Here is an 11,497-nt window from a genome sequence, read left to right as displayed (position 1 = left end):
TGCATGAAATAGTGACAGTCTCACAGTTGAACATGTGTCGTTTCGATGTTCGTGTTTAGCAGGAGATAAGCTAAACAAAACTGACTTCAAAATCAATAAGCATACCATTATAATTCCACGGTTGGTGAGAATAAATACGTTTTCTTTTCCTAAATACAACGAATTTCGTTTTGTCCAAATTAATATTAAAATTTCTTCGCACTGATTACGAATGCAAAACATCTGTTTTGATGGTCGTTTACGTCTTCCGAAATCAGAGCGGAATCATCTGTTTTGATGGTCGTTTACGTCTTCCGAAATCAGAGCGGAATCATCTGCAAACATTAAAATGAATAGATCCATCAACTGCGGCTGATACATTTGGCATTTGAAATTAATAAAGTCTGTTTCTATGTCATTAATAAAGAAAGAAAACAACACCGGAGACCTCCCTTGCAATAAACCGACATGAATAATGTTTTAACAAAACGCGTTTCTAGTGCCACAAGCAGGTCGAAACCCAAACTCGGCGTCAAAGAAATGACATGTTTGCTATTCTAAAGAGAAAACAAAAAGCTTCGCTTCCTGATTATTGATAGTAATACCTCATTAGTTTTTTATCGCACTTTCCATGACAAGATACTCTTGTCAAGGTACAAATCAATACAAGAAGACTTAGGGATACCTTTCGCAGTGAAATAAAGTATTGTTTTAATATCAAGGTAGGCATCCTTACCTGCAAATGGTTGTGCAGCTCGTGTTTATCGCTTAACTTGTTTATACAGATATTTATTTCCTGGTTGTCAATGTAGAATTTGAGCTTGATTGAAAGCGTCTATTCTACTCTACTGTTTCAAACGCTGTGAAGAATTGATCATAATATAATCAGAACGAGGTTTCACCTCCTTTTATACCCTGCTAGAAACAGGAAATAAAAGGAGGAGAGATATCTTTGTGAGAGTCATGAGTCACGTTAGGTCCTCTGAAGTAAACAGACGGGAGCAGTTAAAATTGATAGGGATAGGTAGGACGGGTTTGTGTTGTCTTGGCTCGTGTTCTACACTTTACGGTTTGCGCAGGGTTTGTCGAGTGACGCAAGGCTGTTTTAGGCGACGTACAGACCTAACAGCGCATACTGGACTGAGTGCGTGAATCCATAAGTGATCTGTTCGGATTGTAGTATCTGCTCGGATAAGGTTGTGTAACATAGTGTTGTAGTGCGGGAAATAGCGAATGAGCGACAATTTTTATTAGGGTTCACGTCACGTGGACGCATGCGTTCTTTTAGTTAGTGCCAATCAGAATCATTTGTGCATATTTGTAATTTAATTTCATAGATTGAGATATTAAAGGTTACTTTTAGGCAAACAGTCATTGCTACCATTTTATTTGTAAGCAACACCGTATTCCTGATATCACGGGGTACAACACCCAGCTAAACGTTACAGATTTCGGTGTCAGCGTTGGGATGTGATAAGGTGATGTTGATCAACTATTTTATCTGCAGTGAAAAAAATAGGATAACAAACTGTCTGTAGGGGAGATCGAGCGAGAAATCCATGATTTGGAGGAACTGTTAGATCGAGAACGGAATAAAACAAATTTAGGGTTCGGGAATAGCTTACGAATTCTACTCCACTAACGGCTTCAGCTAAGGGACGCATGCGAACCTGTGACTCTGAATTCGCCTCAAGATTATTTACCATTGATGATAATACAACTCCATGGCTACAGGAACAAAACCTAAAGTAAGAATGAGTGTGGAGAGTTCTTAAATAAACGAGTATGACATTTATATCCACGAATTGGATAGGAACTAAGCTGGAAATGCACAAGCAGCCGAGGACACAGTTGCGGCAGATAAGCATGCGTGAAGATTTACTCATACAGTGAACATGCATCCGGATAATTCCCATATAGCGGGACATATAATTGGTGGTATAACAACCTGTAGAATACAGCTCTTAAGTTTGGCAACAGTGAGATGACAACACGCAAGGCATGCGCCATTTGTAAGAAGAATACAATTACCAAAGCGCTTATGATGGAACGAGTTCTTGGTTAGATTATCGAACAAATTTTGACGCATGCGCCTAGCTTAACTGCTGGTCACAGGAAGAAAAACGTCTATACCTCGCAGTGTTTATACGTGGTCCAACCGAGGCTGCATTAGGCTATCATTCTGAAAAAAACAGAGATCAAGATGACGTCCTGCTGTGTTCCTTAGAAAAAGCTCTTCCAAATCAGAGCTCAATTAAAGGAAAAAGACAAAAGGCATCGGAATCTTTGCCGAAGTTTGGGACCGGCTATTCGACGTTTAAGTTTACTTGGCATACCCAACAGCGTCTAATGATTTACGATAGACCTTGGCGAAGGAGCAATTCATGGGCGCTGTGAACGATTCTGAAATGCGTGTGCGCATTTAGCGGTCTAGACCTTCCACGTTCGATGAAACAGTACGACTTGCTGTAGAGTTAAAAGCTAATAGAAAATCGGAGAAGAAGCACCACATAAGGGCGGACAATACATTATTGATGACAAACAATATCAAGGCGAGAACATAACGGAGCTCAGTAAGTCAGTGCAAAAACCCCAGGAGGACATGGCAGCGTTAAATGACATCGCTGAAGGCGGCTAAGTCATGGAGGAAAAAAGCAACGCACACATATGACACTGAGTGCAGAGAGAGCAAATCGTCATACAGATATTGAATGTGCAAGAAACACGGCCACATAGCTAGGAACCATCCGAAGAAAACTCGGAACAAGAAGAAGAAACAAACTGACAGTTAAACTAATGCGATGCATGGAAAACCTATACAAAAAGTTTATAGTGCTAGTGCAGCATGTGACGCCGGAAGACATATACAGGCAACAGTCATTGGTGTGAGAGTAAAACTGCTGGTGGACACAAGATTAACGGTAACGATAGTTTCACCAGCTGTTTACGACATGATGGAGAAAGACGACATATCTTGTCTCAAGGTCATTGACAAGATAACCAAGGCAACAAATAGCAGCAAATTGGAAATTTTAGGCACAGGAAACCTGCCTTTCTCTATAGCGTCACAAACAGTAGAAATGACAATTCTGATCGCTGATATTGACGGCCTGCTTGGAATACACTTTATGATGGAGTAGGGATATATTGTGGATATTGCCTAGAGACTACTGCGAATGCGCGATATCAACATCACATTGCTGTATGAAGGGATCCTACGACTGTTACAGGGTTGCTGTTTATGGAGGCATTTCTCTCTCTCCAGCAAGCGAAGTGTTTGTCTTGGGTATTGTTATTGCCGAGGCCAGAGATCACATACCAGAGACGTGTGTGCTGGAGCAGACAGAGAGATTTGTAAATGCTGATAGTATTGGTGGTTCGTGCTGCAGTATCCCCTACTGCGAAAAGTGTCCCTGTGAGATTGATGAACGTATGAGAAGAAACGTAAATGATATATGAGGGAACAATAGTAAGCCAGCTCTCGCTAGTAGAACACATTACATGCAAAATTATAGTTGAAAACTGAGACCTGACATTACATACCTAAATGAACAAGTGGATCGATTGCTGGAAAGGTCACGTAAGCACTTGATAGAGGAACAAACTCAGCAGGCTAAAACATTTTTAACTAGAAGGAGAAACCTTTTTGCGTCATCTGACTGAGATCTGGGGCGCACAGGGTTGGTGAAACACCAAATAAAGACTGGTGACGCTCAGCCAATTAAAACAACCGTGGGGTAAGGTCCCAGTTTATTTAACCGGAGAAATGCAAACACATGCAAGGAAGTATATCCGTTACCGAGAATCCACGACTTTCCCTCTATGACCTGTCAGGAGACAAGTACCATTCAATGCCTGACCTATTCTCAGGGGATTGACAGGTTGAGCAGGATAAGCATGATAGACCAAAGATAGCTTTCTCGACAAGATGCGTATTGTATTTCTGCGTCGTGCCGTTCGGTCTCAGCAATGCGCCAGTCTCATTTGAACTGCTGACGGAAAGAGTCCTTGCTTGGTTGCACTATGAAATATGCTTGATCGATTTAGGCGATACTTTTGACATGATTGAGAACTTTGCGAAGGTTTTCTATCGTCTGAAACTTACGGCCAGGAAATTCACGCGGTTTTCCAAAGGGTCACATACCTTGGGCACGTCATTACTGTTGAAGGGGTGTCTACAGATCCCGAGAAAATCGCTGAAGTGAAAGATTGGCCAAGACCTGTGAATCTGACAGAAGTCCAGTCATTTTTCGGTCTATGCAGTTACCAGCTACAAACATTGTACTAGCTTTTGTGCAGTATCTGAAACATTTGCGGCATTTTCTCTAAGGCCGACTTTTACAGTCTGGACAGACCGCAACTCCAGGAGTGTTTGTCAAACTCTAAAGATCCAGAGGGATAACTCGCCAGATGCATGGAAGTCATCAGTCAGTAAGACATGAAGGTGGGACATCATCCAGGTACTAGCACTTAAATGTCAACGAATGGAGTAGATACCCATGCAGAAATTAGACGAATGACCGAGACGCCAATGATGTTGCCTTGAATTTTTCTGTAGATGAAAGCCATGCTTATGCCGAGGAAAGAGACAAAGCAGACTAGCACCACATGGGCCTGGGAACTTAAAAAACGCTTGGAGGATTCACATATGCATGCTAGGAAACACATTGATGGGGCAGTGCAGCGACATAACAATATCATGATCACTATGTTTCAATGGAAAAATTCTAAAGCTGCTGACGAGGTGTTTGTGTAATTCCCTTTAGGAAGAAGGTGGGAACCAGCAAGACGTTCACCTCATTTTGGAGAGTGCCATACAAAGTGCTACGAAAGCTCTTGGAAGTATGTTTGAAGTTGATTGTAGAATCCGAGGTTATTCATTGTGATCGCATGCGCCCCGTGAAAGACAGATACTGTGGGGTGAAGAGCCCAACAATGGTCAGCACAAGGAAGGGAACCAAAATACTGACGAAGTAAATGCAGTAGAGATGTCAGAAAACGAAGCAATCGTTGCTGAGGAAGAGCCAGACGTAGGGTCAATTGACATGGTCAAAAACGATCAAGTTAGGTCAGCTATGGTAAGGCAGCGTCCGGGAAAATAGAAGGAACACTATGTCGGGTTCAATGTCTGACACCGATTTCACTTTACCCTGTTATAACATATTTTAGGTACCTTCTCTTTTGGCATCTTCAAAGGATGGTTAACACAAAGACACCCAAAACTCAAGTACCATTCAGAGTTTATTAAATAATTCTTATGAATAACGTTGGACCGAAGGCATGGGTAATGTACTGAAATAAAGTATTGTTTTCATATCAATGCAAGCAGCCTTACCTGCAATAAGCTGGGCAGCTCGTACTTACCGCTACACTTATATATACAGATTTATTCCCGGGTTGTCAATAGCTTTCGAACTGGAATGAAAGCGTCTATTCTACGCTACTGTTTCAAACGCTGTGAAGCATTAATCATTATAAAATCAGAACGAGGTTTCACTTTCTGTTTCAAGCAAGGTATAAAAGGAGGAGAGACATCGTTGTGAGAGTCAGCGGTCGTGTTAGGTCCTCTGAAGTAAACATACAGGAGCAGTTAAAATTGATATGGATAGGTAGGACGGGTTTGTGTTGTCTTGGCTCGTGCGTTACTCTTTTCGACCTGTGCAGGGTTTGTCGAGTGGCGCATGAGTGTATAAAAGTCAACGGTAACTGTAAACGTATGGAGTTGTAGATGGGCTTGGTTGATTTAGGCGACGTACATACCTAACAGCGCATACAGGACTGAGTGAAGTAATCTGTTAGGATTGTAATATCTGCTCGTGCTACGTACGGTATTAGGTTGTGTAACTTAGTGTTGTAGTGCGGGACATAGAGCATGAGCCACAATTATAATATATATTGATGTTAGGGTTCATGCGTCACGTGGACGCATGCGTTCTTATAGTTAGTGCCAATCAGAATCATTTGTACATATTAGTTATTCAATTTCATAGATTGAGATATTAAAGTTTACTGTCAGGGCAAACATTTATTCCTACCATTTCATATAAGCAACACATTATCCCTGTTATATTCTCCCGCATTTTGTTTGTCCGAATATAAAATAATAATTATCTAACGAAAAAATAACTCAAACACAGAAATGGAATTAGTACTCGCTGTAATCTCGAACGTTTGCCAAAATTGTCACAAAAACAGTCTCCATATCACTTCATACCAAAATATCAAGAAAATAGAAATATATACTGTATGTGAATACTATAACCGCATGAAACTACACTCCAGGTACAAAGCTACATGGAAACAAATATTGTCGAAACAAACCTTAAATATCAAATATAAGTCACGCGGCCGCTTCCTGAAAAAAATGAAATATTTATCAGTTGTATCTTTACGGAACTTGCCACCAAGACTTAGCTAACCGATAATATACACATGTGCTGACTACAGCGAGACCTCGAAGGACACCACACCCGTGTACCACCAATGATAACGTCACGTAACCGCCCAGCACGTGCTTCCTTGTCTTTACCTGGAAACGCCTATACATGTACGGACCATAATACACACGAAAATAATTTTATATATCACGGGATACAACACCCAGGAAAACGTTACACTTTGGTAGTGGTTACTAAATTCATCATCGAATTCGTGCTAAACACACTCATTATCATTATAATTTACATCATGATGCACTGATGTATCAGCCGTATTGTCCCCACTGGTAATTGTGTTTGGCTTTATGACATGTATAAATGTTTTACTTAGTTCAATTTACTCTTCCATCTTGCATCTATTAAATAGATAAAGTGCAGTTCATGTCAAGCCAAGGTTTGTCTGGCTACTTAGATATACGATCAAACGCGTGACATTTACCGCTAAAATAGTTCTGTTCTGTCAACAGAAACGGCCAAACAAAAGTGACAATTTTGGTAAAAAACATGACAACGGTCGATATTCTCACTAGTATTGGCGAGTTCACATGAGAAGTTTCTAAGTAAATTCTATTATAATATTTGTCGTTGTTATATTTCTTTCTCAACAGTAGACCAAGAAACAGAATTAATTACAGAGCACCTGCTTCCGTTGTTACAAAAAATACAGGCATTAATCTTCACGTTCAGGGTAAGTAATGAGGGTGATTGGTCAAAGAAAAGTATCGAGTATCATAAGGATAACATACACGAATTGGCCTCAGAAAATTGATCATTATCTTTTGTGTCTATAGATCTAGGTACTGACCGAAGCTTATAACTACTATTACGTTTATTTATTCTAAATTAATCTATTTTTTATTTATCTAGTTGTAAATATTTACATGTAATATTTCATAAAGATAAAATTACTCTTGTAAATCAAATTTACGGCAGCAGCATTATCAATACTTAAATTCTAGATGAGTGTCGATAATTTGATAATATGTAATATTAAAAACCTTTAAAAACCCTCCTAATGACACATCTTTCCTGTAGTTATTTCAGACAAAAACTGATATAAATACAAATACAATGTACAGTTAGCCGTTTGACGATTTTGAAAAGGAAAGTTGAAACATGATGTTTAATCCACGAAACAGCAATGACCTTAAGATGTCTGGTTCTGTGATATACTGCAGCCATTACATTAGCTTACTCATACAATATCGCCACAGAGATTGAGCAGTGTGAATCTCAAAGGAACTCACACCAAACAGCAATCTTGCATGGTCATAAGAGAAAACCGTTCTTCTCTTTGTAAGGGTTTGGAATAGCCTCCGTGCAAATATGACGAGCACTAGAACAACCAAGAACTCGTACATAACTTAAATGCAATCGTTCATCGGATATTATTTTTACATTCTGTGTATTACATTTATATACAGTGTGTATACCAAAGATGGCCGTAAAAGTTAGCAAAACACAATAGTTGCCGTTGTTTGCTCCGTTTATCGGGGATGAAACAAAAAGTGCAATGTTCCTGACTCTTCATCATTCAATTATATGCAGTTATGCATAAAACATTTTAGTCCGATGAAGAGACCATGGACAATAACTGCAAGTGATGCTTTAGCATGCATAGAGACACCAAATATCCTGTGTGATGGGTGGTGCTTCAGCATGCATAGAGACACCAAATGTCCTGTGTAATGGGTGGTGCTTCAGCATGCATAGAGACACCAAATATCCTGTGATGGGCGGTGTTTCAGCATGCATAGAGACAACAAGTGTCCTTGGTGATGGGCGGTGCTTCAGCATGCATAGAGACACCAAATATCTTGTGTGATGGTTGGTGCGTCAGCATGCATAGAGACACCAAATGTCCTGTGTGATGGGTGGTGCGTCAGCATGCATAGATACCCAAATATCCTGTGTGATGAGTGGTGCTTCAGCATGCATAGAGACACCAAATGTCCTGTGTAATGGGTGGTGCTTCAGCATGCATAGAGACACCAAATGTCCTCTTTTATGTAGCCACAACTTTTAAATTATCATTGTGTTACCGCAGAGATGAGACATAAACTACCTGCATAATTCTTTAATTATGTAATCATATATCTACATATGTATACTATGAAACATCGGAACTGGAAATACTCATTTTCAATAAATAGCTGGAAATCCACTGAGGTCTAAATTGTCTTACGTAATGGTGTAACTGTGCAATAAGTAAGGTGAAAAGTGGTGTGTCTTGACAAGTGACGTTATCCAAACTGTCAGGTGTACTATCCCACAGGCCAAGGAATGTATTTAATTGGTTAGATAAGGAAAAGAAGAGTAAAAAAATCATCACTTCTTTGTTGAGCGTGTTTCAAATAAGTTTCTAGAATCTCTTTACCACATTATACATATATATTGTCATTTAACTCTGGCATTCATTCTCGTTCTCGTTATAATCACTTATTCAGAGTTAGAGCAATGTCTATTCGTTACATTTGTATAACTGACGTTGTGGTCAAGCGAGCTGGGTTATATTCGTCTCGCTTGATCTGATCGATGTATAACTACCACTAATTACTGTCTGCTGACCCCGCACCCTACTCAATCCTACGTTTGTTAAAGTATATATAGCCTAACTCTAGTCCTGTTTCTGAAATAACAGTTCACTTTTAAAACCAGGAGGGATGATACACTGTACCAAAATAAGTGATATACTAGAGCGTCAGTTTTATTACCAGCGGGAGTTGAGCCACTTCTTAATCAGAAAAGTTCGTACGGGAGTGGAGCCACTCCTCAATTAGAACAGTGTGTGTACGGGAGTGGAGCCACTCCTCAATTAAAACAGTGTGTGTACGGAAGTGGAGCCATTCCTCAATTAGAACAGTGTGTGTACGGGAGTGGAGCCACTCCTCAATTAGAACAGTGTGTGTACGGGAGTTGAGCCACTCCTCAATTAGAACAGTGTGTGTATGGGAGTTGAGCCACTCCTCAATTAGAACAGTGTGTGTATGGGAGTTGAGCCACTCCTCAATTAGAACAGTTTGTGTACGGGAGTGGAGCCACTCCTCAATTAGAACAGTGTGTGTACGGGAGTTGAGCCACTCCTCAATTAGAACAGTGTGTGTATGGGAGTGGAGCCACTCCTCAATTAGAACAGTTTGTGTACGGGAGTGGAGCCACTCCTCAATTAAAACCGTGTGTGTACGGAAGTGGAGCCACTCCTCAATTAGAACAGTGTGTGTACGGGAGTGGAGCCACTCCTCAATTAGAACAGTGTGTGTACGGGAGTTGAGCCACTCCTCAATTAGAACAGTGTGTGTATGGGAGTTGAGCCACTCCTCAATTAGAACAGTTTGTGTACGGGAGTGGAGCCACTCCTCAATTACAACAGTGTGTGTACGGGAGTGGAGCCACTCCTCAATTAGAACAGTGTGTGTATGGGAGTTGAGCCACTCCTCGATCAGAACAGTGTGTGTATGGAAGTTGAGCCATTCCTCAATTAGAACAGTGTGTGTATGGGAGTTGAGCCACTCCTCGATCAGAACAGTGTGTGTATGGAAGTTGAGCCACTCCTCAATTAGAACAGTGTGTGTATGGGAGTTGAGCCACTCCTCGATCAGAACAGTGTGTGTATGGAAGTTGAGCCACTCCTCGATCAGAACAGTGTGTGTATGGGAGTTGAGCCACTCCTCGATCACAACAGTGCGTTTTGTAGTATCGATATTCCCACCGTTCAGGCAATAACATATAAAGTGTTGATGTATAACTGGCGTAAAGCATTGAATAACGATCAAATACATAACTACAAGTCTGCTGTAGAGTCTGAGCTCAGTGTCATTGCTTTTCTCCGAAAATAGCAAAAATCAAATGACGAACTTGACGCATTTTAAGAAAGTTTAAAAACTACTGTTAAATGCATCAAAACGTTGTGTTAAAAATGTACATTTAAGAGATATCTTAAACCATACGGGAATGACAGAATGTAGGGCAATATTGGTCAATTTAGAGGTAATGACGTGTATGTTTAAGACTATAAGATATGCTAATGTGTATTTACAAAAGCTTTGAGATTACAGAACGATGAAATGGACCAGCCAGGTGAAGTTGATCAGGCAGTGTTTTGGCAACCACACTGTAGACATAAGTAAAATCACATAACTCCAAGTTGTTACAGTTTCATATCAAGTATGTCGGTCGGGTTCTACCTGATCCAAAACATATAGGCATGGAGTATTCACTTCAGTAATTTATGTGAAAATGAAAGTAGTGAAATGTTTGATGGACAAACGTCTGATCATGTTAAAAATGAAAGTGTAAGCACTGAGTAAAAAAGATAAAACTGACAAAGATATTTCCTAGAAAATGAATAGACATCTGAATTAAGGCGTATCAACTGATAGTTGATGAGTTGATAAACGTCATTGTTTGAAATTGACAGCTATTGGAATACTCTATAGTATATTGTTTCAAACCACGTTGCATATGTATGATCCCTAAAATATATGTCAGCATCTAACACTAGGGTCGGAATACATTGTTGAAGACTTGAAATCGACTTACCTAAGATTGGCTTCAGCAATTGAATATATGTATCCCACTGGTCAAGTCTGTACACACATTATAAATGAGTCAGTCAGTGAAGTATAAATAGTTTATCAACATTGAATCAGAAACCTCGAGGGGTTTAAAATAAAATAACCATGATGATATTATTATGGGCCCTTGCGGCTGTCGTTAAACATATACAGGCATACAGGTAACAGTGAACATAAATTTCCTTATTTTGTTCATTCGTGTTCTCGTTGTAAAACAATCAACTCGTTTTAGATTGTTGAAAGCGTCATGAAATCTTGATGAATGAATCCATTACACATCAAATATACATTTTTGCTTGTTTGAGGTTTACGTCCAGTGTTCATGGATGAAAAGGTTACTAGCAGGTGCTTCTATTATGCCATCACACTGAAAAAATATCACATAACAAGGTAACATGACACCACGACTGATCACAATATATAACAGATTACATATTACAGAGGTACGTCTCCTCCAACAACATATAAATCGGTCGTATTCACTAGATCAGGTTCAATTGGGCAAGA

At 39.9% G+C, this 11,497-nt stretch overlaps 1 protein-coding gene across 1 annotated transcript; it reads right to left on the bottom strand.

Moving 5' to 3' along the window:
* Nucleotides 1-9,151: 9,151 nt before the first annotated feature.
* Nucleotides 9,152-10,195, bottom strand: LOC132545716 (pol-RFamide neuropeptides-like). Its single transcript, XM_060209407.1, has one exon. It carries the CDS (start codon nt 10,193-10,195, stop codon nt 9,152-9,154), a length of 1,044 nt encoding a protein of 347 aa, XP_060065390.1.
* Between the last annotated feature and the right edge of the window lie 1,302 nt (nt 10,196-11,497).

The sequence above is a fragment of the Ylistrum balloti genome, unplaced genomic scaffold (assembly GCF_031769215.1).
Source record: "Ylistrum balloti isolate Yb309-2 unplaced genomic scaffold, AGI_CSIRO_Ybal_v1 Utg369852, whole genome shotgun sequence".
Taxonomy (NCBI): domain Eukaryota; kingdom Metazoa; phylum Mollusca; class Bivalvia; order Pectinida; family Pectinidae; genus Ylistrum; species Ylistrum balloti.
This window is presented reverse-complemented; position numbering and strand designations above follow the sequence as displayed.